The sequence below is a fragment of the Nannospalax galili genome, unplaced genomic scaffold, assembly GCF_000622305.1.
Source record: "Nannospalax galili isolate Female #2095 unplaced genomic scaffold, S.galili_v1.0 scaffold366, whole genome shotgun sequence".
Lineage (NCBI taxonomy): Eukaryota > Metazoa > Chordata > Mammalia > Rodentia > Spalacidae > Nannospalax > Nannospalax galili.
Window position 1 is genome coordinate 43,417 of NW_008355168.1, and position 27,185 is coordinate 70,601.

General features: G+C 44.7%; 2 protein-coding genes across 6 annotated transcripts in view; one reads left to right on the top strand and one right to left on the bottom strand.

The window, feature by feature from the left end:
* Plat (plasminogen activator, tissue type) overlaps nt 1-8,401 on the top strand; it is a 24,527-nt gene extending 16,126 nt beyond the window's left edge. For all 4 annotated transcript variants that reach the window (XM_008852290.3, XM_029555655.1, XM_029555656.1 and 1 more), the window contains 7 exons: nt 1,188-1,362; nt 2,215-2,300; nt 3,481-3,676; nt 3,761-3,897; nt 4,016-4,156; nt 5,656-5,819; nt 7,530-8,401. In XM_008852290.3, the coding sequence (XP_008850512.1) occupies nt 1,188-1,362; nt 2,215-2,300; nt 3,481-3,676; nt 3,761-3,897; nt 4,016-4,156; nt 5,656-5,819; nt 7,530-7,688 (1,058 nt within the window). In that variant the 3' untranslated portion in view covers nt 7,689-8,401. The remainder of the gene's footprint in view (nt 1-1,187; nt 1,363-2,214; nt 2,301-3,480; nt 3,677-3,760; nt 3,898-4,015; nt 4,157-5,655; nt 5,820-7,529) is intronic.
* Nucleotides 8,402-12,666: 4,265 nt separating this feature from the next.
* Ap3m2 (adaptor related protein complex 3 subunit mu 2) overlaps nt 12,667-27,185 on the bottom strand; it is a 117,099-nt gene continuing 102,580 nt past the window's right edge. For both annotated transcript variants that reach the window (XM_029555654.1, XM_008852294.2), the window contains exons 4-9: nt 26,438-26,575; nt 24,014-24,099; nt 23,669-23,802; nt 22,157-22,364; nt 21,816-21,960; nt 12,667-14,713 (exon numbers count right to left, since the gene is read on the bottom strand). In XM_029555654.1, coding sequence (XP_029411514.1) covers nt 14,613-14,713; nt 21,816-21,960; nt 22,157-22,364; nt 23,669-23,802; nt 24,014-24,099; nt 26,438-26,575 — 812 coding nt within the window. In that variant the 3' untranslated portion in view covers nt 12,667-14,612. The remainder of the gene's footprint in view (nt 14,714-21,815; nt 21,961-22,156; nt 22,365-23,668; nt 23,803-24,013; nt 24,100-26,437; nt 26,576-27,185) is intronic.

Here is a 27,185-nt window from a genome sequence, read left to right on the forward strand (position 1 = left end):
TGCATATAAGGGAGAGGATCTAAATACAATTGAAATATGTTTATGAAATCCACAAAAATTCAATTAAAAAATAAAAATGTCAAAGGGGGAAAAATACAAGTTACAGCAAAGCATGTTGAGTTCACTTTCACCAATCACTACATTATGTGTCATAATGCACAGCATGAAAATTTTATTTTTTTATATTTAATTATGTGTCTGTGTGTCTATGGTTTTGTGCACATGAATGCAGTGCTCACAGAGGCCAGAAGAGGGTGCTAGATCCCCCTGTAACTGTAGTTAGGGGTAGTTGTGAGCTGCCTGACCTGGGTGCTAGAAACAGAATGGGGTCCTCTGCAAAAGCAGCACTCCATTCTTAACCATTGAGCCATCTTTCCAATCCTGAAAGATTTATTTTTAAGTTCTGAGTACATTTACACAAAGTAATGTATCTGTAGGTCTGCTGGTATACCTGTGACTGTGAAGATACTTTTAGGATAATTCTAGGACATCCTCTCCCACCCTATCTCCATCATCTGGTCAACATAAGAATTCAGGGATCCGGCTGGAGAGATGACTCAGCAGTTAAGAACACTGGTTGTTCTTGCAGAAGACCCAGGTTCGAATCCCAGCACCCACATGGCAGCTAACAACTGTCTGTAACTCCAGTCCCAGTGGCTCCAACAGCCTCTTCTGACCTCCGTGGGCACTGCACAACACAGGTGCACTTACTTACATGCAGGCAATACACGCATACACATAAAATAAAATAAAAATAAATAAATAAAATTTAAAAAAGAATTCAGGATCAAGATAATCTTGTAAATCCCTTCTAACTATGGTGTTTGCATGGAAAGGCATTGCCAGTTTTACATACAAAGGAATGAAAGCAAGATCGGACAAACAGATGACTGTGGGCAGCCCTCTAAGACTCACACTTTTCCTTCCAAGCCAATAAATTCTTCAGAGAACTGGCAGAGCGAAGCTAAGAAGGCTGCCAGCAGGGCGTGTTGCATGCTGGTCCTTCAGGACGGACTATCAAGGCACCCTAATGCCTTTCACAGCAGCACCAAGCACCTTCTCACCATAGAGCTCAGCCATCTTCCCTGCTGAGCCCAAATGTAACCATCAGGGTCCTCAACCCTGTAATTTGCCTGTTGATGATATTTAATTACTTTGGCTTAAGCTTGAGATATATTTTGCACCAGGAGAAAATGAGGACTGCTACGTTGGAAAGGGGTTGACTTATCGTGGCACCCACAGCCTCACTACATCTGGGGCCTCCTGCCTCCCATGGAATTCCGTGATCCTGATAGGCAAGAGCTTCACAGCATGGAGGACCAACTCACAGGCCCTGGGCCTGGGCAGGCATAATTACTGCAGGTATGTAGCACACGGTGCAAAGGAGTCAGGTCTCAGCCAGGAGAAGACCTGAGTGTGGGATGGGAGAAGGTTCAATGTTGCACATTACTTGGAAGACCATGGGCCTTATCTAGCCCAACCTGTTCATTTGCTGCAATTACACTTCTTTTTGAGAAACAAGATCCATCATTTTTTGGTTTGTGTGTGTGTGTGCACGTGTGTGTGTGCACGTGTGCATGAAGGTGCATGTGCTTGTAGAGGCCCAGGGCTGACGTAGGGTGGCTTTCCTCTTACCACCCTGTGCAGTTTTTGTTTTGTTTTTTGAGATGAGTTTCTCATTGAATCCGAAGCTAATCTATTAGACTAGGCTGGCTGGCCAGTGAGCTTCAGGGATCTGCTCGTTCCCCACCTACCCACAGCACTGGGATTACAGGAGCAGTCCGCCACTCCTGCTTTTTATATGTGTTCTGGGGATCAGAACTCAAGTTCTCATGCTTCTGCAGCAGGCACTTTACCAACTGAGCCATCTCCCCAGCCCTAGATAGAGCAACTTTGCAAGCAAAATCACTTCAGGCTGTATGTCCTGTATCCATTTAATCTCTTCTTACATGATACTTTCATTACAATTACTGTAGAAGTTTCTTCACAGAACAGCTCTCAGTTCCTCCCAACACTCCTGGGAGAGCAGAACACCATTACTGACTGGGGAAACAAACTTAAAGAATATCCCCCAATGGTGGGGTATGCTAGATTCAAGATGGGTTTAGGATCTTCTCTCCAAGCTTGATGGTTCTGCCAGTGGTCTGGTGAACTTCCTCTACTCCTACATGGCCTGTGATATGACTGAAAATCTCAAACTCTCTTATCTTCCAGGAATCCGGATGGGGATGTGAAGCCCTGGTGCCATGTGCTGAAGGACCGCAAGCTGACATGGGAATACTGTGATGTGTCTCCATGCTGTAAGGGCCCCTTTGCCTAGGTTCACTCCTTCACTATTTCCTCCGCCGCCTCCCATCACTGTCCGACTTTCTGTAGCTGCTAGACTTCCAGGAAGTCCCGGCCTTGGTGGGATGGGTGGATACATGGGTGTGATAAGGAGGGACCAAAAGAAAGACAGGAGCACAGCAGTCTCTTCTAGAATGCAGTTGGTCCTAAACTTCCCTCTCTGTCTACCTCTGCTCAAGGTGACATCCTGGTGAATATGAGGAGGAAGCATCCACATTGTGGCTCCTTAGATAAGTGTTTCCACTGCATTTCCCCAGTAGCCTGGTGACAGGGAGTGTTCCAGTATCCAGTTATTCGAAATGCTCTCAGAAGTCATGTGGCCAACAAAGTTCTGTGCACTAAAGGGGGCAGAGCTGGGCCTGGTCCCATGTCCTCTGACTCTAAGGCTTGTCCTTCTATGAGCTCTTCCACATCTCCATGGAACCCATTTAACACAGGGGAACTTGGTTGTTAATACAGTGTCGGAGACAGAAAATTCAAGTTAGCCTATGTCCTCAAAGTGAAAGTTTAGTTTGGAAATTACCTGAGAATAGATTATTACTCAGTTCCTATGAACACACAGATGAACTAGAATGTTCCTCAAACAACACAGACCCTAATTGGGAAATAAGACATAAACTCTCAACCAAGGTTGTTTATAGTAAGCTCCATCTCAGGAAGCCCACTCTGAGCCTCGAAGGCTGAGGTGTTAACTGGAGCCTTGTGATCTGGCCTTGAGGAATAGGTAAGGCTGAGTAGCTAGAAAGGAAGGAAGTCTGCAATTCACTGTTCCTTAAGCCAGGAAATTGCCTCAGGAAAGATTGAAAGAAATGATGCATGGAAGAAAGATCCCCAGTTTGTGAGTTAGACAGGTTCCTGAGTCCAATCCAGCTGCTATTGTAACCTCCAGCAAAACTTTTTCTGCCCATCTGCAGTTCGGTATTGGGAATGATAAAGATACACATAAAGTATCTGGCATGTCAGTGTAGTCATCAAAGGAAAATCATGGAGACAGTTACATCATTTGCTACAAACATGTTGAAGGACAACAGCCTGTACAAATTCAAGGTTCCAACAGAAGAAATCACAGTGGGTGCTCTAGGTGTCATCCCTACAACCACATATCTGATCCCCACCCCATTCTTCCTTCTCCAGCCACCTGTGGTCTGAGGCAGTATAAAGAGCCTCAGTTTCGCATTAAAGGAGGACTTTTCACAGACATCACATCGCACCCTTGGCAGGCTGCCATCTTTGCCAAGAACAGGAGGTCTCCTGGAGAGAGGTTCCTGTGTGGAGGAGTGCTCATCAGCCCCTGCTGGGTGCTATCTGCAGCCCACTGCTTTCTGGAGAGGTACGGGCTTCCTACTCTCTAAGGTCTTGAGTTATGAGACTTAACTCACAGCACAAAACAGTCTTACACTGTTTTTCCCACTAGGTTTCCTCCCCAGAACCTTAAAGTGGTCTTGGGAAGAACATACAGGGTGGTCCCTGGAGAGGAGGAGCAGAAATTTGAAGTTGAGAAATACATGGTCCACAAGGAATTTGATGATGACACTTACGACAATGACATTGGTAAGATGCTGTCATCCTCACACCATTCATACATATCCCACCTTCATACCCTGGCTCCTCCCCTAAAACTGATGAAACTCTTCTTTCACCCTGGCCTCCTCCTCTCTTTCCTTCCCAGCATTGCTGCAGCTGAAGTCAGGTTCCCAACAGTGCACCCAGGAGAGCACTTTGGTCCGCACCGTCTGCCTTCCTGACGCCAGCCTGCAGCTGCCGGACTGGACAGAATGTGAGATATCTGGATATGGCAAGCATGAGGCATGTAAGTGGAAGGAAGTCTTGGGCACCAGGGGATGTGGGAGTTGAACATGTGGAGGGAAAAATGGTCACAAGAGCTGGGTTCTGGTCCTAGTTATGGCAAGAAAGAAAAATGTAGGCAGGGTCCCTGTCTGCAGTGTGGTGAGAAGCTACTGTTTACTTCCTTGTCTCACAGGGTCACTGTGCAGATCATGGAAAGTCAAGGCAGGACAAGTGCTTTGAAGAGTTTTAAGTGCAATGAAATCCAGTGGGGAAGGATGGGAATGTACTCTTAGACGCTGGAGCTGTGCAGGTTGAGTTCAAATCCCAGACCTGCACCTGGCTTAGCTATGGGGACCCAAGATGGTCAGCTCTCATAATGTTAACAAATATGAGCTAAGTCAATCTTAAAGGAGGAAAGGCTTTTGGACTTTTGGGGGACTCACAGTTTGGAGGTTTTAGTCTGTGCTCAGTTGGCCGTTTGTGGGCTTGTGGTACAGCAGCACATTGTAGCAGGAACTCAACAATAGAGGAGGTTGCTTACTTCACGGTAGCAGACAAGCACAGGGTGAAGAAAGGGAGAGGCGAGGGTCCTGATAATCCTCTCCAAAGATCTAACTTCCTTCCCCCAGCCCTACCTCCTAAAGGTTTTACTATCTCTCCAAAGTACCCCAGGCATGGTACCAAGCCTTCAACATGTGGGACATGAGGGACAGTCGAGATTCAAGCTATAATGCCAAATGTGGGTTTGTATTATTTTATTTTATTATGAAGGGAGTTTCATGATGTTTCCCAGACTTGCTTCAAACTTGCAATCCTATCTTAGCTTCCCAAGATTACTGGTTCACTGTATCCAGCTTAGGCATGGCTCTTTTAATCTTCACTACTGAAGCCTCAGTTTCCTCACTGCCAGAGTAGAGACAGAACTAGCTCCCCGATTAGATTGTAAGGAGTAAATGAGGTAATGCGTCATTAAATAGATGGTTCTTACCCAGGGTAATTTCACCACCCAGGAAACATTTGGTAGTATCTGGAGACATTGTGGGTGTTGCTCTGTCCAGCCCAAACTGTCAGTAGTGCTACAGAGAAGCCCAGATCTCCCTCTAGAGAACTGCCATTTGTGGAGGTCAAAACAGTAAAATATGGGGACTGTCACTGGATCCAACCTATGGATTGTAAATGTTTGATCGGTGTTAGCTGTTACGGGAAAAATTGGCTTTCTTTTTCTAAAAGGTTTGCAAATCACTTTCCTTTAAACACTAAAACCGGGGTTGAAGAGATGGCTCAGTGGTTAAGAACACTGGTTGTTCTTGTAGAAGACCTGGGTTCGAATCCCAGCACCCACATGGCAGCTAACAACTGTCCGTAACTACAGTCCCAGGGGATCCAACGGCCTCTTCTGTCCTCTGCGGGCATTGCATGACACGGGTGCACTTACCTACGTGCAGGCAGTACACGCATACACAAAAATAAAATAAAGTTTTTAAAAGGCTTACACCCTAAAACACGCCCCTTTTCTTTCAGCCTCTCCTTTCTTCTCTGAACGGTTGAAGGAGGCTCATGTCAGACTTTACCCATCCAGCCGCTGCACTTCACAGTATTTGTTTAATAAAACCATCACAAACAACATGCTATGTGCTGGAGACACTCGAAGTGGTGGCAACCAAGATCTCCATGATGCTTGCCAGGTAAATATGAGACCCTTGAACACTTTAGGCTCGCCCCTGTGCCCTGACCAGCAGGTTCTTAATCAAGGAAGAGAGTGAGAGCCAGAGTGGCAAGTGGGTCCACCTTGGTGAGACCCTGAGGATGCTGATTTGAACTTCAGAGAAGAAAATGATTGGAGAAAGATCAAAGCTACCTAAACCTAAGAAAACTAAACTTTAGGAAATCTCCCCAGTGTCTACATGGGAAACTCCACCTAGTACAGGATTTCCTGTAAGCCCCATTGAAGTAATATGTAAAGTAACATAATTAAGAAATCCTTGGGGCTGGAGAGATGACTTGGTGGTTAAGAGCACTGGCTGCTCTTGCAGAGGACCCCAGTTCGATTGCCAACACCCACATGGAGGCTAACAACTGTCTGTAACTCCACTTCCAGGGGATCTGATGCCCTCTTCTGACCTCTGCAGGCATTGCACAACATGAGTACACTTGCATCTTACATACATGTAGGCAATATATTCATACACATAAAATAATAATAAAATAAATTCTTGACTTTTTGATTGAGTCTGCTTTGTAGAAGTACAGGAGGAAAGGTAGCTTCTTTGGAAGCAAAATATGGATGGGACATGAGAAATATGAGTTTTGAAAGTTCACATTCAGCCTGGGAAGTAAAGCATTTTGGGTTCTCTGTGTTGGGTCCTCATCGGAGTTGGTACTTAATACTTCCTAAATAACATGATACTAGGATGTAGCACAGAGCAACCTTCTGGTATTAAGACCCAGATATAGGCAAGGAATTGCTTTTGTTCAGACATCTCAGTGCCCATAATGCCAGGCAAGGCAAGACTACACGCTTTGCTCATGGATCGTTATCACACTACACCAGGGTATTAACAGTGTTTGGTATCTTTTTATATGGTTTCTTTAGAAACCTCAACAGTACCACCTAGTTACCTTGCACAGAAGTGAAACCATGACCTAACTACATGCTGTAAGAGAAAAATAATTTTTTTTTACATTTTTTGAAACAGTGTCATACTACGTAGTTCAGGCTGACCTTGAACTTATAACCCTTCAACCTTTATCCATTAAGAATTGAGATTATAGGTGGGATGAAATTATAGATGTATGCCACCTTACCAGGCTAAAACACCAGCATGTCCATCAGAGCTTTTAATACATCCCTCTGATCAGTTTCCATAGTAACCACCTGAAGCATATTATCTCTATGATTAGGAAAAGTGAACCATAGTCCGAGGTTGCCTAACTAATAAGTGGCAGAGTTCAAATCAGATTTATTTTTGAGACAGCGTCTCACAATGTAGCTATGGCTGACCTGGAAATGGTTTTGTAGACCAGGCTGGCCTCAAACTTACAGAGATTCACCTGCCTTTGCTGGAATTGAGGGTATGCACCACCATGTCTGGCTCAAATCAGATTTTATAAGGCCTGAGCAGTTTATTTTTTCTGGTGCTAAGGATGGAACTCTGGGCTTTTGCCTTTGCCAGGTAAGCATTCTACCACTGAGTCACACCCCAGCTCTGAGCAGTTATCTTCATTCTGTTTTGTCAGATACAGCCTAATCTTCTATAGGATCAAGAAATAGGACTTAAGTTTCCAACTCTAAATGAAGTACATTGAGGACTACAATCTTTGCACCATAAGTAACAATCCTAATTTTCTCCCAAACATCATGCCATGTGTTCAAATTAACCTGTGCTCCTCCACAGGGTGACTCCGGAGGGCCCCTGGTGTGTGAGAACAATAAACGCATGACTTTGGTTGGCATCATCAGCTGGGGCCTTGGCTGTGGGCAGAAGGATGTTCCTGGAATATACACAAAGGTCACTAATTATCTAGACTGGATTCATGACAACATGCAACAATGACCAAGAAAACCCAGCTTGAATCCAGAGAAGGGTCTGCCTTCCTCTTCGCCATAAGACACACCTCAAAGGCCAAGTGTTCTCTGCGCTATTATCTCCATAAACTGTAGAGGAGAGTCAGTGGGAGATGACAAAGCATTTTTCTCTAACAGTGTGGAAGTCTTCAGGGATGAAATTCTCACTTCAGGATATATTCTGTCAGATGAGAAGACAGGCAAATGCCCTCTTAGACTCCACCACTTACAAAAAGTAGAGAGGTAGAGTAAAGCCTGCCCTCCTGACCCACTGTATAGCTTTGGAAATGGGACCACAAAAATGTCTCAACAATAAAATCCAACTCAATCCTTCAGGAGATAGGTTATTAGGAATGGAATGTGCATTTGTAGTTACAAGCAGGCCCAACAGGGTCTCCAGGTGAGGGATGAGCTGGTTGGCAAGATCATATTCCCCCAAAGCCCTTGAAATAAAATATTCCCCTTCCCCTTCCCTTCCCCAACTCTTGAAGAGTATTCCTTTTGTGCATAGTGTAAATCTTTTCTTCTTTATAAACTTTATAGATGGTTGGGAAAACTGTAATTTTTATAATTAATGGACTAGGTTATTGCATATTTATGTTAATCTTTTAGTTTTTACTTTGTTGTCATAAGTTTGTATTATACTGTACTTAAATAATAAATTCAGAGGTATTTTCATACTTCTCAAATGGGACATACATATCCCATGGCTTATTTATTAACCTGTGTTCACTTTTTTTTTTTTTTTGGTCTTTTTGAGACACGGTCTCCCTGTAGCCCCAGCTGGCCTGGAACTCACAGTGATCCACCTGCCTCTCCCTCCTGGGTGCTGGGATTAAAGGCGTGCACCACCACGTCTGGCTGTTTACATTTTTTAAAAAATTTATTTGAATGACTTCCTTTCATTCATTCAACATGTATGAAAATCTTGCTACCCACCCAAAGGCAATGTGCTGGGTGACACTGAGAGTAGACAGGGGTTGGGAGAGAGCTAGGTTGGACAGCAACATAAGGCATTTACAGAAGTAACAATGTGAAATGGACAGGTCACAGCACAACTTAGACCTCAGTGGAGCTCAGTTGTGGGGAGGAAGAATGAATCCTGAGGAAAAGTAAGATTCAGAACTTTTCACACAATGGAGACTGGGTTACTGGGCAGGTAAAAGAAAGCCAGAATTTCACTATTGAAACAATGAAGACTTGGTGACCAGAGGCCATGGGGTATGGGGAATAAGCAGCATTTTGTATGAAGTGAACGTTTAAAAATATATCTGTGTGTGTGTATGTGTGTGTGCTTGTGCAGATGCATGCAACAGTATGCTCATACATGCATGTCATGGAGCACATGTGGAGGTCAGAGGATAACCTGCAGGAGTTGGTTCTTTCTCTCCACTGCATAGGTCCCAGGGACTAAAGTTCTCAGGTTTGGAAGCAGGCATGTTTACCCACTGAACCATCTCACTGGCCTAAACCTATACCCTGTGTTTTTTGTTATTTTCACAGTACTGAGGATTGAACTCAGGACCTTGTGTAGACAACCACTCTACTTCTAACTACAGCCCAAGCCTGATGTGAACTCTTGATCAGGACTAGATTGGATGTTAGGGGCTCTGAAAGCCAAGTGAGTGTTTTGCACCAGGGGGTGAGGAACTGAGGATAACTCAGGAAAATCAATCACACTATGACCACAGAGTAGGTAGAGAGCTGTGTCACTCTGTGGACATAGCAACAGCTCAACTGCTAGTTCAGACTAGATGCTATTATCTTGGCCTTCACCCCCTCCCCCCAGTCTGTTTTGTTTTTCTGCTCATCGGAAACAATTAGCTCCCAGACCAGTGCATGCAAATATCATTCTCTCTCTCTCTCTCTCTCTCTCTCTCTCTCTCTCTCTCTCTCCTGTTCCCACGCGCTGCCCTAGCTGTCCTCCCCTCTCTCTCTCTCTCTCTCTCTCTCTCTCTCTCTCTCTCTCTCTCTCTCTCTCTCTCTCTCCATGATGTATATGTGTGAGGGTATGTATGACACAGTGCACATGGTTGGAGATCAAACTCAGGTCCTTGAGCCTGTGTGGCACATGCTCCTTGCCACTGAGCTGTCTCACTGGCCCTTGAATGCTACCTTACCTCCTGTGGCATGTGACCCATGTTCCTGAGGTAGCCTCCAGCTTTCTTCACCACAGGCTTGTTCCAAGAATCCATCCCACAATGCAATGCTTGCTCTTGGGTGTGGCTGGCTAACACTTTCTTAGGAAGTAAGAAAAGTATTTCTTGAGACGTTGTCTGTACTGTCCAGTTTAAGAGGGTTTTGGAAGTATCCTAAACTCACAAAAGAGATTCTCTGAATCCCAGGAGCTTAATGCAGAAACATTGGTGATGGTTTCCCTATCATCTATAATTGCTGGTCTCTAGAGTCAGATGTAAATCACAGATTTCTTTTTCTCTTTTTTCTTTTTGGTTTTTTGAGACGGGGTCTCCCTGTAACCCCAGCTGACTTGGAACTTGACCAGGCTGGCCCTGATCTCACAGCAATCCATCCCTCTGCGTCTGCTTCTCAAGTGCTAGGATTCAAGGCCTCTATCACCAGGCCCAGTAGATTTCTTGACTTCACACAATTGGCTTACATGTTCTGATATAATATTCAATTTTAGACAGAAATGCATCTCAGCCCACTGTCGATAATAGTAAGCAAGTAAGCAAGACTCCCAGGACTGGGGGTCAAGGTAGGCTCTACCGCTCCCCAGTATGATACTTTTCTTCAGACACTGGAGTTAATGGGATGAACTGAAGCAGAAAAGCCTCCAGGAATGAAAACACAGAGTCAAAGGCCCCAGGATTCCTGAGTGAAGTCTTGGAAACTACAAGCAGATGAAGACATTCACTCAGAAGCAGCCTGAGTTACAGGGCAAAGTCCCAGTCCAGCAAGTCACCTGAATCACACGGAATAGTCAACGAAGCCCAACCCTGCGCAGTGCGGGTAGGAAATGCAGGCCATGGCATCTGGAACTTACCAGAAGGGAATGAGTAGAAAAGGAAATTACATATTGCCCCATTATTTACCGATTAATCAACAGAGGCCAACAGCAAGCAGAGTCCCAAGCAACTGTGTAACTTTAGTTGGTAAAGACCAAGAAGAGCTCACAGCGTTGATCCCTGTCCTTCCAAAGCTCAGGCCTCTTCACCGAAAAGTGTCATAGACCGTCTACTCTTTGAAAGCTGGACACACTACCCTTAATACTGAAGACCTTGGAGGAAATGAGTTTTTCATTAAATTCCTCTTTAAAAACAATTACAAACATTAGTATCTATGGAAGCTAGTCACCACCTACTGGTATAGAGGAAAATACAACTTCCTACAACCAAGCTCCCCAAACAGCCAGACATAGGGAGGTATGGCAGTCACCCTGATCTGTAGGGACATGCTCCAAGATCCCAGTGGGTGCCTGAAGACAGACAGTATCCAACCCAACACACTATCTTTCCTATAAGTTTACACATCAGGCAATAACTGACAGCAGGATAGAATGACTCTATTGTTATCAAAAGCTTTCGTGAGTGCGTGCTTTCTTCCTTTGTCATCCCTTACCACACAGTAAATGCTTTGCTGTCTCTTGTTCCCAGGGATCCTTTGCTGAAGTCTCCATGTTGGCTGAATGCAGTGTGTAACATGGCTCCTCCCCACAAAACTGATGCTTTTGCCATTTGAACTAAGCACTTACAAAGCACTACAGCTGTAACTCTTGCAGTGTGAGAGTAAAACTCGTACACACTTTCTTTTTATGATTTCAGTTGGAAGTGCTGTTCCCACTGAGATCTTAGGAGTCTCCATGTACGACTTCTTCTCCTTACTGAAAACCCACGTTTCACGGAGAGGAAGCATTTTCTTTCGGCTTTCTTGGCTTCTCTTGGCCTGTCCAAATCTGCAGCACTACTCTTCTGCTTTAGAGTCACCAAGTAAAATAAGGGTTACTTGGACACAAACACTGCAATAAGACTCCAGCATGTCTGAGCCAAGACAGGGCCTTAGTGACCAGAAGGCACATGGTCTATAGTGTGTAGACAATGGGCAAGGGATGATTCATGTCCAGGGAAGGGTGGTGCCTGACAGATTGTGATGGGACAGAGCAGGACAGTTAAAGACATCATCAAGCTACTCAAAATGGTGCACAATTGCGTATTTCTGAAATCTTTCATTCAATATTTTCAGAATGCAGTTGCTGGGGAAAGGTGGAGGAATACTGTGCTGACAAATGCCCAAAGATGGTTCAGTGCATGAAGCACTTGCTGCCAAGCCTGATGATTTTGAGTTTGATCCCCAAGACCCATAAAGTGGAAGGAGAAAATTGACCCCCACAAGTTGTCCTCTGACTTCCACATGCATGCTGTGGCCTGTGTGGTCCTCCACACTACAGACACAATAAATAAATAAATAAATAAATAAATAAATAAATAAATAAATAAGTAATAAAAAACAAAAAACAAACAAACAAATATAAAAGAATAAGAGAAAGCGACACTACAGTCTTTACACTACAGCCTTGTGGGTAGTGAACACAAATCTTCGAAAGTCAGTTCAACAATGGAATATTGCCAGCTATATATTGGTGCTGACTAGGAGCATCAGACTGCCCTAATACCTATCTTGCCCCAGAAACCTCTACAAGAGACACCTGAGACCTTGTAGCCCTGCTTCCTGCCCAAATTAATCAACCTGAAGCCAGGGAGAACAGGGAAGGCACTAGGGTAAGCACTGGCAGCTTTGATGACTGCCTTTTATAACTTGGGAGAAAATAATTCAACGGATCTGGACCTTAGCTGTTACCAACTATAAAAATAACACTAGTACAAAACATTCCCTGTCTTCCAGAGGTGACTAGCTCGGTACGCACGGCTTTAGGTCTCCCAAATATATTGTTCTACTAAGGAAAGAAAGCACAGCAGTGTTTCTTTTAGTCTCAGTAACCAGACGGAGGCCAAAGGACTGGTAAAGCTTTATTAGGACTTAAACAGAAATGCTTCTTATGCACATTTCAACCACATCCTGCATCACCCCTGCTGACTGACATTCACTAGGCAGAAGCAGTGAGGCTCAGCTATGCTCCAGAGGTCAGCTACATCCATAATGCTTAGGTATGTATGTCCCATACTCTGTAACATTGACTCTTGCTAGGTAAACAAGCTTTACTGCTCTAGTGGAAATAAAACAGCTGCACTTACAAACCTAAATGTATTCAGGGATCAAGACAGTTTCCTGTGGCCCAAAAAACCCCCAAATCTCCAGAGCCCTTAGAAGTGACTCTGGGTTCTAAAATCCACCTGCAGAATGTCTCCCCACTGCCTACAGTAGTCGATTCTGGAGTGATGTAGTAAGAAACATCTGATTGTACACAGTATAGTTTATCCCACAGGAAAACCACAAAGAACACTGCTCTGAAGCAAAAATAAGTCCAGCATCAGCAAGATAAAACTAGGGGAAAACAAAATAAAACACCAGGACTTAGACCCAGAACTTTGGGGATAAGTGGAACAGTCTGGAGAAAACAGGTCTTCTTTCCATGTGCCACAGGGAGCACAATCCTGTTCCCTAAGTTTGAAGTTAAAAACAACAAATCCTGTTTTATATAGTATTAAAATGAGTAACATTGAAATAGAATAAAAATCATTCTTCAGGAAAGTCATGTTCCTTTAGTTGCCATGGTTTGGACTGGTAGGTTATTCACAATCAACACAGTCTGGCCCTACAGTATTGACTTTTATTCAAAGATTTAAGAGATTTTTTTTTTTTACTTTTGTTGATAAGTAGATGTTAGCATACAGGCTGGAGAGAATGGTAACTTTACCAAGTAGCTTCATGCACTTGTGCCTCAGTGGTGAGCATTCTTTCTACCCAGAGTTGCTGATGGGAACCTTCGGATAGGAAGGACCAGGGCCCGGGGCCAGTATAGCTGGACAAAAACTAACACAGGGTCATACAACATAGGCATGACCCACCTCCCTGGGAAATCGTCTTGACTCCACTACAATGATTCATGAAGGCTGGCTGCACTAAAACTGCTGCTTTGGGGGAACCCCTTCAAGGAATCAGGTAATCAGGAAAAGGCTGTAAACTGCTCTGGAAGCAGGCACATCACCTTCCCACCAAAGACAGTGGGCCAGTGCAACCAGAGTGAGAATCTGAAGGTCAGGCCAACACACCAGTTTCCAAGGGTAAATGTAATCCCACTGAGATTTCACATCAAGAGTAGACTTAAGAAGTTCCAGTTCTGGAGAAGTAAATCATTTTTATATATTAGCAGAGAAGGGTCAGAAAGAAACCAATTCTGCTTTGCTCTTCCCAGCCTTTGACTCTGAGCACTCTCCTAACCAATCTTTCTTTCACTTAGTATCGCTCTTCACAACCACTGTCCTCACACTGAGCTTCTTTCTTCTCCCTCATAGAACAGACCTGCTTTGTGTTGTGGGTAGTCCTGGAAATGATCCAGGGCTTGTGCATGCTAGGCCAGCACTCCACCACTGAGTCACAGCCCAGCCCTACAGGTCGGATCTTTAACTGGCTTTCTTGGACTAACACCCATTTTTCTTCCAATCTTTCTTTCTTTCAAATCTTCCTATCTTAAAAAAAAATCAATAAAGACATCTTCCACTGGCTTTAGATAATTAAAACCAAGCAAGCAGCAAATGCTGGTCTTTTTCTATGGTAACCATCTCTTCTCTAGAACTCAGCCAGTGCCATGCTGTTTGGCTACGTTCTCACTGGTGAAACTTTACTCCCTTGGTTAGTTCCATGGCACTGAAGGCTGAGGACAAAAGGAAGCAAGTGGACCTGGAGGACTCACCTAAGGGACAGGCTCATATTTTACCTTTAGACAAGTAAGAAATAAAAAAGTGTTCGCGACTGCTCCCTTGGTAAGATGCTCCGTTCAGGTTCTAACTTGGAACTTCCCGGCTTTGGTCATGTATTTTATGCCCTTAAAGGGCTTGTACTTCTCTCCATACATATCCAGACGGTTCACTTTGAGTCCTGGATGGAGGGAGGAGGAGAGGAATAAGATGTGAGTACCATTCAGAAGAAGCAAGTGGACAGTTCTCTGCATTGTTTCATGTGAAAGAGTGTTCTAGTTTGTTTCTCCATGACTGTGACAAAACACTCTGACCAGTACCAACTTGGGGAGGAAAGGGTTTATTTGGCTTACATCTCTCGGGTCACAGTTCAACAGGGAGCCCAGGCAGGAACCTGGAGGCAGGAGCTGGAGCACAGGCCATGGAGGATCGCTACTTACTGGGTTTCTGCTGCCTCTAGGTTCCTTCCCTGAGTTCCTACCTTGGGCTTCCTGTTGACCAGTGTGACTTGGGAAATGTAAACCAAATAAACCCTTTTCTCCCCAAGATGGTATCAGTCAGAGTGTTTTGTCATAGTAATGGAGAAACAAACTAGAACAGAAATTGGTACCAGGAGTGGTTTTAGAGAAACAGAATTCAAAGGATGAATTTCTTTCATGGGCTTGGTGGTATCTGAAGCAGGCTCTCCAACTCAAGGAAACCTAGTTACTAAAAACTCCCCTGGTAGCGTGGAGAGAACTGAAAAACCATGGCGTGAACTATTTAAAGAAATTATGAAGATAAACGCATTTGAGTCTTCAAACTCACCTTCTGTGAAGAGCAAGGAATTTAGAGACTTTATATGTAAAACGTTTGACAATTGGGGGATAAATAAAATTAGCGATTTGGCTAGTTGCATCTATCAATCCTGAATAAAGTGATGGAGGGAAAAAAGAAATGATAAAATTTACTGACTCCAGATTCACATCAACAGTCTAAAGATGTCTACATGTACCCGGAAGAGAGTCTCCTCTCCAGCAGCCAGAGAACTAAAGTTGCAGAAAATCAAGCTGGAGCCCTTATTATAAGTTTGGCTGACTTAAAACACAAATTTAATTCCCAGCAGTAAGAGTGGGATCCTGACACAAGAGATGGAGATGTTTGGGTGAGCCCTGATGAGGGGCTCAGACTTTGACTCAGACTGAGGAATTTACTCGACCTGATGAATTAATCTCCCCACCATCAGCACACCCTGCAGACCCACCCTCCCCACGCTTCCCCAGGGAACTAACCCCATGCTGCAAGACAAAGCTGATGTCCCTCAGTGGCCAGCAACTGTTGCCTCTAGACCTATAACCAGACTCCAGGCTAAGCAGGCCCCTAGAAGTGAGCTAGAAAGTGTGGACCATGAGGAGGTGTGCTACACCACTAAAGAACTTAGTGAGTCTGCTAATTCATTCAAACAGAAGCCTGAGGAACATGTGTGGGAATGCATCATAAGGCTGTGGGGTCATGATGGAAGGAACATGGGCCCGCTGACTGGAGACTCTAGGTTTAATATGGAAGCTCACACAGTTAAAAAAGAAGCTGGGAGGGCCCAGAGGACATGCCTTTCACTGATTTTATAAGATGGAAAATACTGAGAGAGGCACCAGCACATTTGAAGAGCTTTGTTTTTACTCTTTTCCTGTTCCAGATCTTAAAAGGTGGAGATGCTGCTGCTCAGTTGTATCAATTAAGTGTAAATGCACAGGGTTTAACAGGACCTTGGAGTAGGGGTCAGGTGGCAGAAGTGAATTGCCAAAGGTAAGGTGAGCAGAATGGACCTTTGGTACTGGCTAATCAATCACAGTGTTTCCAAGGACCAAATACATAAGAAGCCTACTAAGTTTTTATTTGATCTGTATAAGCAGAAAAGCTCTACAAGTGACAGAAAATGGACATTGGATCATAGAAATAGAGAATCCCGTTCAGTCAACCAATTTCCAGATTTGAGACAGTTTACAGACCCAGAACCCCTTGAATGAAGAAAAGGCTGGTGCCCTTGAGGAAGGACCTTGTCACGCTACCAAAGAGTTATGTTGTTCTCCTTTCTCCCATCCTTCCCCAGAGGGCCCTGCGGCCTTTTACTAGAGAAACCGTACACTGGGGGAAAGGAAATAATCAGACTTCCCGAGGCCCATTGCACACTGGTTCTGAGTTGACACTGATTCCAGGAGACCCTAAAAAGCATTGTGGCCCTCCAGTTAAAGTAGGGGCTTATGGAGGTCAGGTGATAAATGGAGTTTTGGCTGAAGTTTGACTCACAGTGGGTCCAGTGGGCCCCCAAACTCATCTTGTGGTTATTTCCCCAGCCCCAGAATGTATTATTGGGATAGATATACTTAGAAACTGGCAGAATCTCCACATTGGTTCCCTGGAGTGAAGGCTATTATGGTTGGAAAGGCCAAATGGAAACCACTGGAGTTGCCTCTGCCAGGGAAAATAGTAAACCAAAAACAGTATCACATCCCTGGAGGGATCGCAGAAATTAGTGCTACCATCAAGGATTTGAAAGATTGCAAGGGTGGTGATTCCCACCACATCTCCCTTTAATTCTCCTATTTGGTCTGTGCAGAAGACAGATGGCTCATGGAGAATGACAGTTGACTATTGAAAACTTAATCAAGTAGTGACTCCAATTGCAGCTGCTGTACCAGATGTGGTTTCCTTACCGAAGCAGATAAATACATCTTCTAGTACCTGGTGTGCAGCTATTAACCTAGCAAACACCTTTTTCAATACTGGTTCATAAGAAACACCAGAAGCAATTTTCTTTCAGCTGGCAAGGCCAACGGTATACCTTTACTGTCCTACCTCAAGGGCATATTAACCCCCCAGCCTTGTGCCATAACTTCCTTCGAAGGGATCTTGATCACCTGACTCTCCAACAAAATACCACACTGGTCCACTATATTGATGACATTATGCTGATTGGATCCAGTGAGCAGGAGGTAGCAACCAGTCTGGACTTGGTTAAGCATATGCGCATGAGAAGATGGGAAATAAATCCAACCAAAATTCAAGGGCCTTCTACCTCAGTGAAATTTCTAGTTCAGTGGTGTGGAGCATGCAGGGACATTCCTTCTAAAGTGAAACATAAGCTATGTCACTTGGCCCCTCCCTTGACCAAGAAAGAAGCACAATGCTTAGTGGGCCTGTTTGGATTCTGGAGGCAGCACATTACTCATCTGGGTGTGTTACTACAACCCATATATCAAGTGACTCGGAAGGCAGCTAGCTGGTGGGGCATGGAACAGGAAAATGCTCTTCAACAGGTCCAGGCTGCTGTGCAGGTTGCTCTGCCCCTTGGGCCATATGGTCCAGCAGACCCAATGGTGCCTGAGGTATTAGTGGCAGACAGAGATGCCATTTGGAGTCTCTGGCAGATCCCCATAGGGAAACCACAGTGGAGGCACTGGAATTTTGGAGGAAGGTTCTACCTTCATCTACAGACAACTCTTCTCCCTTTGGGAAACAGCTCTTAGCCTGCTATTGGGCCATAGTGGAAACCTAATGTTTGACAATGGGCCACCAAGTTACCATGCAACCTGAGCTGCCCATCATGAGCTGTGTGTTATCTGACCCCCCAAGGCATAAAGTAGGCCGTGCACAGCAACAATCCATTATCAAATGGAAGTGGTATATATGTGATTGGACTCGAGCAGGCCCAGAGGGCACAAGCAAGTCACATGAAGAAGTTGCCCAAATGCCTATGGTTCCTACTCTGGTTACGATGCCTCCTGTTCTTATGCATGCACCTATGGCTTCATGGGGTGTGCCTATGATCAGTTGACTGAGGAAGAGAAGACTATGGCTTGGTTTACAGATGGTTCTGCACGCTATGCAGGCACTACTCAGAAGTGGACAGCTGCAGCATTACAGCCAATTTCTGGAACAACCCTGAAGGACACTGGGGAAGGAAAGTCTTCACAGTGGGCAGAACTTCGGGCAGTGCACATGGTGGTGCATTTTGCTTGGAAGGAGAAATAGTCAGAAGTGCAATTATATACTGATTCATGGGCTGTAAGCCAATGGTTTGGCTGGATGGTCAGGGACTTGGAAGGAGCATGATTGGAAAATTGGTGAGAAAGACATTTGGGGAAGAAGTATGTGGATAGATCTCTCCAAATGGGCAAAGGATATGAACATACTTGTGTCTCATGTAAATGCTCATCAAAAGGTGGCTTCAGCAGAAGATGAGTTCAATAATCAAGTAGATTGGATGACCTGCTCTGTGGATTGTCAGCCTCTTTCTTCAGCTATCCCTGTCATTGCTCAATGGGCCCATGGACAAAGTGGCCATGGTGGCAGAGATGGAGCTTATGCATGGGCTCGACAGCATGGACTCCCACTCACCAAAGCTGACCTGGCTACAGCTGCTGCTGAGTGCCAGATCTGCCAACAGCAGAGATCAACACTGAGCCCCTGATATGGCACTGTTCCCCGTGGTGACCAGACTGCAACCTGGTGGCACGTTGACTACACTGGACCACTTCCACCATGGAGGGGAAAGTGCTTTGTCCTTACAGGAACAGACACTTATTCTGGTTATGGAGTTGCCTTTCCTGCAAAAAATGCTTCTGCCATCCAGGGGCTTACTGAATGCATTATCCACCATCATGGTAGTCCGCACAGCATCACTCTGACCAGGGAACTCACTTCACAGACAAAGAAGTATGACAGTGAGCCTGTGGTCATGGAATCCACTGGTCTTACCATGATCCCCACCATCCTGAAGCAGCTGGCTTGACAGAGAGATGGCCTCTTAAAAACACAGTTATAGCACCAATTGGGTGGCAGTAGCCTGGAGGGCTGGGGCAGGGTCCTTCAGAAGGCAGTGTATGCTTTGAATCAGTATCCAATATGTGGTACAGTTTCTCCTATAGTCAGGATTCATGGGTCCAGGAATCAAGGGGTAGAAGTGGAAATGATTCCACTCACTATCACCCCTAGTAAGTCGCAAGGAAAATTTTTTCTTCCTATACCTGAGACTTTGTGCTCTGCTAACCTAGAAGTTTTGGTTCGGGGGCGGGGGGGGGGAGTGCTTCTTCTAGGAGACACAACAAAAATTCCATTGAACTGGAAGCCAAGACTTCCCCCTGGCCATTCTGGGCTTCTGATGCCCTCAAGTAAGCAGGCTAAGAAAGGAATAACAGTATTAGGAGGGGTGATTGACCCAGACTGCCAGGGGGAAACTGGGCTGTTTCTCCACAACAGAGATCAGGAAGATTTGTTTGGAAGGCAGGAGATTCCTTAGGGCGTCTTTTGGTGTTGCCATGTCCTGTGATTAAGGTCAATGGGAAACTGCAACAACCCAATCTAGAAAGGAAAACAAATGATTCAGACCCTTCAGGGAAGAAGGTATGGGTCACTCCTCCAGTGAAAGAGCCAAGACCTGCAGAGGTGCTTGCTGATGGTAGAGGAAATGCAGACTGTAGTAGAGGAAGGCAGTTATAAATATCAGCTCACACCACGTGACAGGTCGCAGAAAGGTGGACTGTAATTGACATGAGCAGTTTTGTCCTATTTGATTAAGAATGTGCTTGTGCAATATATACATACATATTAAGCAGATATTTGTGCTGTTCCCTTTTGAATGTGTAATTGAGATAAGTGTTAAGTGTTGTAAATCTATGTTGTCATATTTAGGTTATGAAATACTAAAGGACTAAGCATCCCTCGAAGACTTTATCACCTACTCTAAGATATATAACGCATTTGTGATTTTACATTGGATAGTCATATCATGTTAGGTGGATCATGACCTTGCCATTGTTTTCATTTGAAAATTAAGTATGACATGAGGAGATGCTATTGGGTATCAAGTTGATAAAGGGTGGACTTGTGATGGCTAATCCTGGGTGTCAACTTGACTGGATCTGGATTAACTAAAATCAGAGAGACCTTCCTGATTGGATCATTTGAAGCTGGAAGGTCCGCCCTTCTAATGGCAGCTGTATAAAATATAAAAGGCTGTGGCAGAAAGGGCTTGTGCTATTTTGCTGCTTGCCTTCTCTCTCACTGGTGAGTTCATCTTGCTGCTGTGACCAACTTCTGATTCCAACATAGAGTGAAGACCAGCAGATCTCTTGGAATCCGTCAGGACTTCCACGCCAGATTCGGACTACTGAGACATCCAGCCTTGTGGACTGAGCAACTACTGGATTCTCAGCCTCTCCAGTGTAGTGCAGCCATTGTTGGACTACTCAGACTCTATCCTGCAAGCTAAGCTAATAAATACACCACACACACACACACACACACACACACGTTTGTTCTTTCTACTGGTTCTGTTTCTTTAGAGAACCCTGACTAATACAGAGAGATTGCTCTAACAAGTCCCTTCCATGAAGCTGAGGGAGACAGTTCTGCAACCCTGGCACACACATCTACAGTAAAGACTGTGTCAACAAAGAGCTATCCTGGAAGAAAATCTCAGTAGAAAGGGTAGAGTTATACACAGATTCCAATGAAGGTGAGACGAAAATAGGACTCAATATTTGCACAAGTTATTGGACCAAATGAATTAATGGTAAAAAAATCAATGAACAATGAAAGATAATGAATTTACCAATGAATCCTTCCTAAGTATTCTTGTCACATTAAACAAAAATATTTTGTATACAGCTTTATGCCTATTAAGTGGTTTAGGAAGAAAGAAGTCATTATTTAACTGAAGTCTGATCACCTAATTAGTCAGTCTTTTAGTAAAGAAAACCAAAAATGCTATCTAAAGCTAAAACCAATTTCTCTGCACCTTATAAGGTTATTCTAAGAATTAAATAAGAATAAACAAAAATTCTTCAGGAGTAGCTGGCATCTAAAAATACCCAGGAAATGACATCTATTATTACTTTCCTAAGTGCATGCAAACTGGACTCCACTGGCAATGTTCTAAAGATAGCAGGCATCAAAGTCTGGGAGAAAGGGGCAGGGCATATCCCTTCCTGTTTCCAGTGGAGAACACAGAAGCACCCTCAATTCTGAAAGCCTTGGAAAGCTCAAATCAATACCCTATGATGACTCAACAACAGTCCGTTTCTTATTGGTGTCCAAGACACTTTGACTCAGGGTCCCCAGGCTAGCTTCTAAACATCCCCCAGAAATGCGCTGGGAAAAATCTAATGATTCCGTACCAGGCAATAAAACCATACCTGTGTATTCCCCAACATCAGTGAGTCCCAAGAAGACGATGGTGCCTGCACCTGGTAGAAGAAAGCCATTTCTGCTCCCTTCAAAATCACCCAAGATATGCCACTCACCAGAAATGGCTAGCTGCTGGATCTTAAACTGCAGGTTAATTGTGGGGTTCTCATCTGGTTTAGAAGCTCCGGCCTGAAGACTCGTGGTCCCTTTCAAACTTGGCAGCTTTTGTGGGTTTATTTTTCCTACATCCCAAGACAGCATCTTGAAAGAAAACAGGTAAGTAGTGGGTCGTTCCACATAGTCATAGTGGCCTTTGCCTGAGCTCCAAAATCCAATCTCAGAGCATCTGTCGGCCAGATTCCAAGCTGCATCTAGAGGATTTCTTCTGTCACCAACCTTTTAACAAAGTCCTTTTGATTAATCTTGTCCTCCAACCAGGTACAGCCCATTCCCTTACCTTTGTCACTGGGTCAAATGTGTGCGTTCCCTGGGACGGAGTAAGGCTCATATTCAGGACTCCTTTGGGCATCTGGCTGGTAACTATCACTCCCTCTATAGTCTTCCCCATGGTTTGTTTGGGTCCCACTGTGATTTCAAATCGTCCAAGTGAGCTACTGTCTCGGAAGTTGATACTATGCTTGACATAGACAGGAATTGCAACCAGGCTGCAAAAGAAACAAAACACCTTCTTCAGAAAGAAAACAGCCCTGGGGGTCTGGAGAGATGGCTGGGCAGCTAAGCGCACCTGCTACTCCTATAGAGGACCAAAGTTCGGTTCCCAGCACCCCATGGCAACTCACAACCACCTATAACTGCAGTCCCTAGGGAACTGATGTCCTCTTCTGGCCTCCATGGGCACCAGACACACATGTGGTGCACTTACATACATGCAAACAAACACATACATAAATAATGATAAATAAACCTTTAAAAAAAAACCTCTTCACTGTTCTCTTTAAATTTTTTATTACTCTTGTGTGTGTATGATGTGTGTGGATGCTCACACGTGTGGTGGCCTGAGGATAACTATAAGGACTCAGTTCTCCCTTCCACCTTTGTGTGGGTTTTGGGATGAACTCAGGAGGCCAGCCTTTACTACAAGCACTTTTACCCAGGAGTCATCTCTCTGGGAGCTTTTTAAATTCATTTTTGGTTTTTAGGGGTTTAGTGTTTTTCACTCCATCGAGGCACTAAGGAAAATGGCCACTACTTCCTCCTTCCATTATGTGTCTCTTGTCCCATCAGCAGCTTTTTTTCCTTATTTACACCTTACATCTTAAACACAGAAAACAATAATATCAAGGATCAAGGTGGGGTTTAAGTCCAGGTAGTCTGATTCCAGAGCCTTTGACCTCAGCACACAGACATTTTCCAAAATGACTCATCCTTAGTCACCAGTGAGGGAGGCCCCGGCTCTGAGTCTTTTGGCTCCCAACACTCCTCAGTGTGCGTACCTTGCACTGCACAACAGTGCTTCCGAAAGCTCCCATCCTCCAAATACAGATGTGAGAGCCCGGAACTCTCTGCATTTTACATGCTTTCAAAACAAACAAATGCTTTGTGGGGTGATATCCCAGTATTCAGAGAAAAATGTTCTTTTGACAGGTAACAACAAAAGTAACAGCAGCAGCTAGGCTGGTGACGGCTAGGTAGGAAGATTACGAGTTCAAGGCCAGCTGAAAAGACAAAGCAAATTCCAGAGCAAACTAGATCAGGGAGCAAGATGGTCTCAAAAACACCACCCCAGTAGCAGCCTCAGTGGGTACTTAGTGTGCATGAAGGAGCCACTCAATCCTTACAAAGAGGTAACTGTCATTTCCAAAACAGAAAACAGACAGGGGATAGGGAGCAGATCACTGCACTGACACAACTAGCAATTTAAGGAGCTGGAACCTGAGCCTAGGTAAATGGAGCCCACAGCTAAGACATGGCTTCCACAGACACAGATTCTGCCCTGACGGCTGCTTACTTCTGTGCACTGACGTGGTAGGAGAGTAGGCGGAAGTTGCCATCAGGAGGGATGAAGGAGAGGATGCGCTCTGACTCCCAGCGCTTGAAACGAACACAGGGGTGGAAGCTGACATCATCCAGCAACCTGGGGTTCTGCAGAACCAGGCAGGGAGATCAAGAAGCGGGAGTCAGCACCCCAGGTTTCCTTGGAAGCGATGCAGATGGCGTTTTCACTAATGTGCACATGCATGTCCCAAGCTTGGTGCAGGCTTAGCATCCACCCACATTACTGCTTATTCTCACCACTCTGCAGAAGCCTCACATTTCCCATCCCAGGAAGGTGAGCACTGGCCCTGGACATTACCATGAAGGAAAGAGTGAGGTCTGGCATCCCAGTCAGCTTGACACAGGCGTCAATCACCCCCTGGATCTCAGCAGTGACTGTGGAACCTGAGGGATGAGACAGGAGTGCTGCAGACCACAGAAACCTGTCCTTCCCTCCCCTTCTCTTCCCCTCCTCCCTCCAGTCCTCCTTTCTTCTGTTTAGCTGCCCAGTTCATTTATTCATTCGATCTTTCCATCTTCCAAGCTCAAGTCTGAGAACTCTGAGGGACCTGTGAAAATAGAGACCACTGAAACAGTTAGTACCTTAAAGGATCCCCACCAATGCCAAAGTCACACAGAGCACCTTCTGAACCAATGGAGCAGAACATTTGTTAGCAGAACCCGTCCTCCCTGAGCTCTGAAGGAGCTTAGCTGTGGAATCCAAGGTCTCTCATCCTATGATGTCTTTCTGTAAACTTGTCACTGCAGACTACTTCTTCTATAAACACTCTTCTCTTCCAGTCTTCCCCTGTGTATCCAGATGCTCTTCCTCAGCATGTGCAGGTCCCTGCATGTCCCGAGATGTCACTTGTGCCCAGGCCGGCACTTCCTTCCCCCATTCTCTTGTGGTGCTCAGCCCTTCCCATCTTCAGTCTCCATTCACACCCAATGCTTTGTACCATGTTTTCAAACTTGGCCTCAAACCTGACTGACGGACAACCCCCAGGTGTCATGGGTGCTGCAAACTCCACTTGTCAACAGCAAATTCAACCAGCCTCTCTGATGGCTCCTCTCATTTCGGTATGTATGTGACATATGACATACGTATAACATTGTCCATCCAGCTGCCTGAGCCATGCCCATCTTGAACTAGTCCTGCATCCTCTCTCTCCATGTCTACCCAAATACCAGTTTTCTATAGCCCAGGCTAGCCTCAAAATGGCTTCTCTTGACTCAGCTTCCTAGTGCTAGGAGAGCAGGTATGCACCACTCCATCTAGCAGCAGACTCCTCTCTGTCCTGGGGTGTTTACTCACTGTGGACATCTATACTTCGAGCCAGGACTTCAGCCACAGCCTCCTACTGCATTCCCCTGCCTCCAGTCCATCTCACCTTTGGCTACTCCCATCCTGCAGCCAGACTGACCACTCTAAGCAACAACACTGCTCTCCAGCTGTTAGTGCTCCAACCACACCCTTAAATGGCACACAGGGCCCTTCATAATGTGGCCATCAAGTTTGCAAAGTTTTTGCACTGTTGTAAAATAGCAAAACATAAAAATCTCACAGCTTGGTGAATGCTTAATGTACACATCTATGTAAATACCATCCACATCAAATGTAGACACTTCCAAACATGTTCTTCTCACTCCAGCTTAGCTAATGGCATCCCAAAAATTCTGATTTCTATTATATTTCTATTACCTTAAATTGCAACCTCCTTTCAAGCTGCACTAAATGGAATGCACTGTATATAATAGCATGCATCTGACTTTTCTGCTCAGTAGTGTGAGAGTCATCCATGCTGTGAGACAGATTAGTAATTCAAATTTTCACTACCATATAGCACTCCACTGGATGACCATATCAAAGTTTATCCACCCTTTCCTTTGTTAATGGGCATTTAGATTCTTTCTCATTTAGGTTAATATGAAAACCTGCTGTGATGCCCTAATTTTCAAGCCTTAGGATTCATTTTTCTTTTTATGCTTCCCAATTCAATAATGTTTTTGGAAACCCTGTTGAATGGTGGCTCCCAAGCCATGTAGGTTGTGAGGACACGGACTCATCTGCTGACAAAGCAGTCAAGTCACCTCTGCACACAGCCAAGTCCACTCCTTCTCCACCTTTTCCTGTTTTTATATAGCCACAGACTAACAGACTGTCTTCCTGATTATCAGTGCCCAGTATCTACCACTGTGCTATAACCAAATCTCCAGTAAACTAATGTGAAGAGAGTCGTCTAAGAATTCCTTGGCCCAGGACCCCTAGTCCTATTTACTTAATTTTGAATAGCCATTAAAAAAAAATCCTGTCATTATAATCTAGTTCTGCCATCTGAACTAGGAATCCAATATTTTCAAAGAGGAATTCTAACCAACAAGAAATTAGTTTCTCTCTCTTTCTCTCTCTCTCTTATATGGATTTTTATAACAAGGTCTGGCTGCATAGCCCACAATGGCCTCAAACTCTTGATCTTCTACCCCTGTCCCAGATGAATGCTGACATGAAAGGACTGTGCTATCCCACCTGTTCTTGTCACGCCAGTACCATCCTGACCCAACACTGCTGGGGACTGAACCTAGGTCGTTACAATCTCCAACCCCACTACTCCTTTTATTCAAGAGAAGATCCACAAAGGGTAGAACTCCAGCAAATCTAGGTGGAGGTTTTGTCCCGACCCAAGCACACAGTACAGGAAGGCGGCCTCCCTCTGCACAGCAGGAGCATCTGCACAGCACCCACCTGATTTGTCAATGATGGCATCGATCTCTTCCACCACATCAAAATAGGCCTCGTTATTGGTGTACTTCACCCCGGTCCGTCGCCAAGGCACCACCGACAGCTGTCCAGTTGGAAGCTGGTCACCCACATTGGTGCTTCCTGAGGAAATTAATACTGGTAATTAGTCTAATAACCCATGAACATGCCTCTAGATGTTTCTATTCTGCTATTCATGCAATACCACATAGAGGAGCCTTTTATGCTTTCTGTGTAGGGCAGTCTGGTCTATTTTTGAAATTCATTGTCACCATCTGGTCCTGTGCCTCAAGGAAAGGTTTAAAGAAAAGGTCACCTGAGAAGCAGAGATCATATTGGTTTCCAGAATAACAGAAGTATCTCAAATTCCACAACAGCTTTCAGTTTAAATAATGTACTGGGTTTCAGCAGGGTTCACCATTTACATATTGATAGAAAACCATCATCAGTAAAAACAGTATTTTAACTTGAGACAGGTTCTCAGGCATGATGGAAGGCAGAAATGTACTACAAAGGGATTTGTCTCATTCCAGCCCTGAACAAAAAGAGCCCCAATCATACCGTGCCCCATACACTGGGCTGTACACTAGTTCCTTGATTCTCTGCTCCCATAGGCACAAAAGCTTACTTTAAACTGAAATGATGACTATAACTAATTTAAGTCCTATTTCCTCTTTTCACAGACTGGATCTTTTTACTCTAAAGAAAGAAACACTAAACATCTGTATATTCA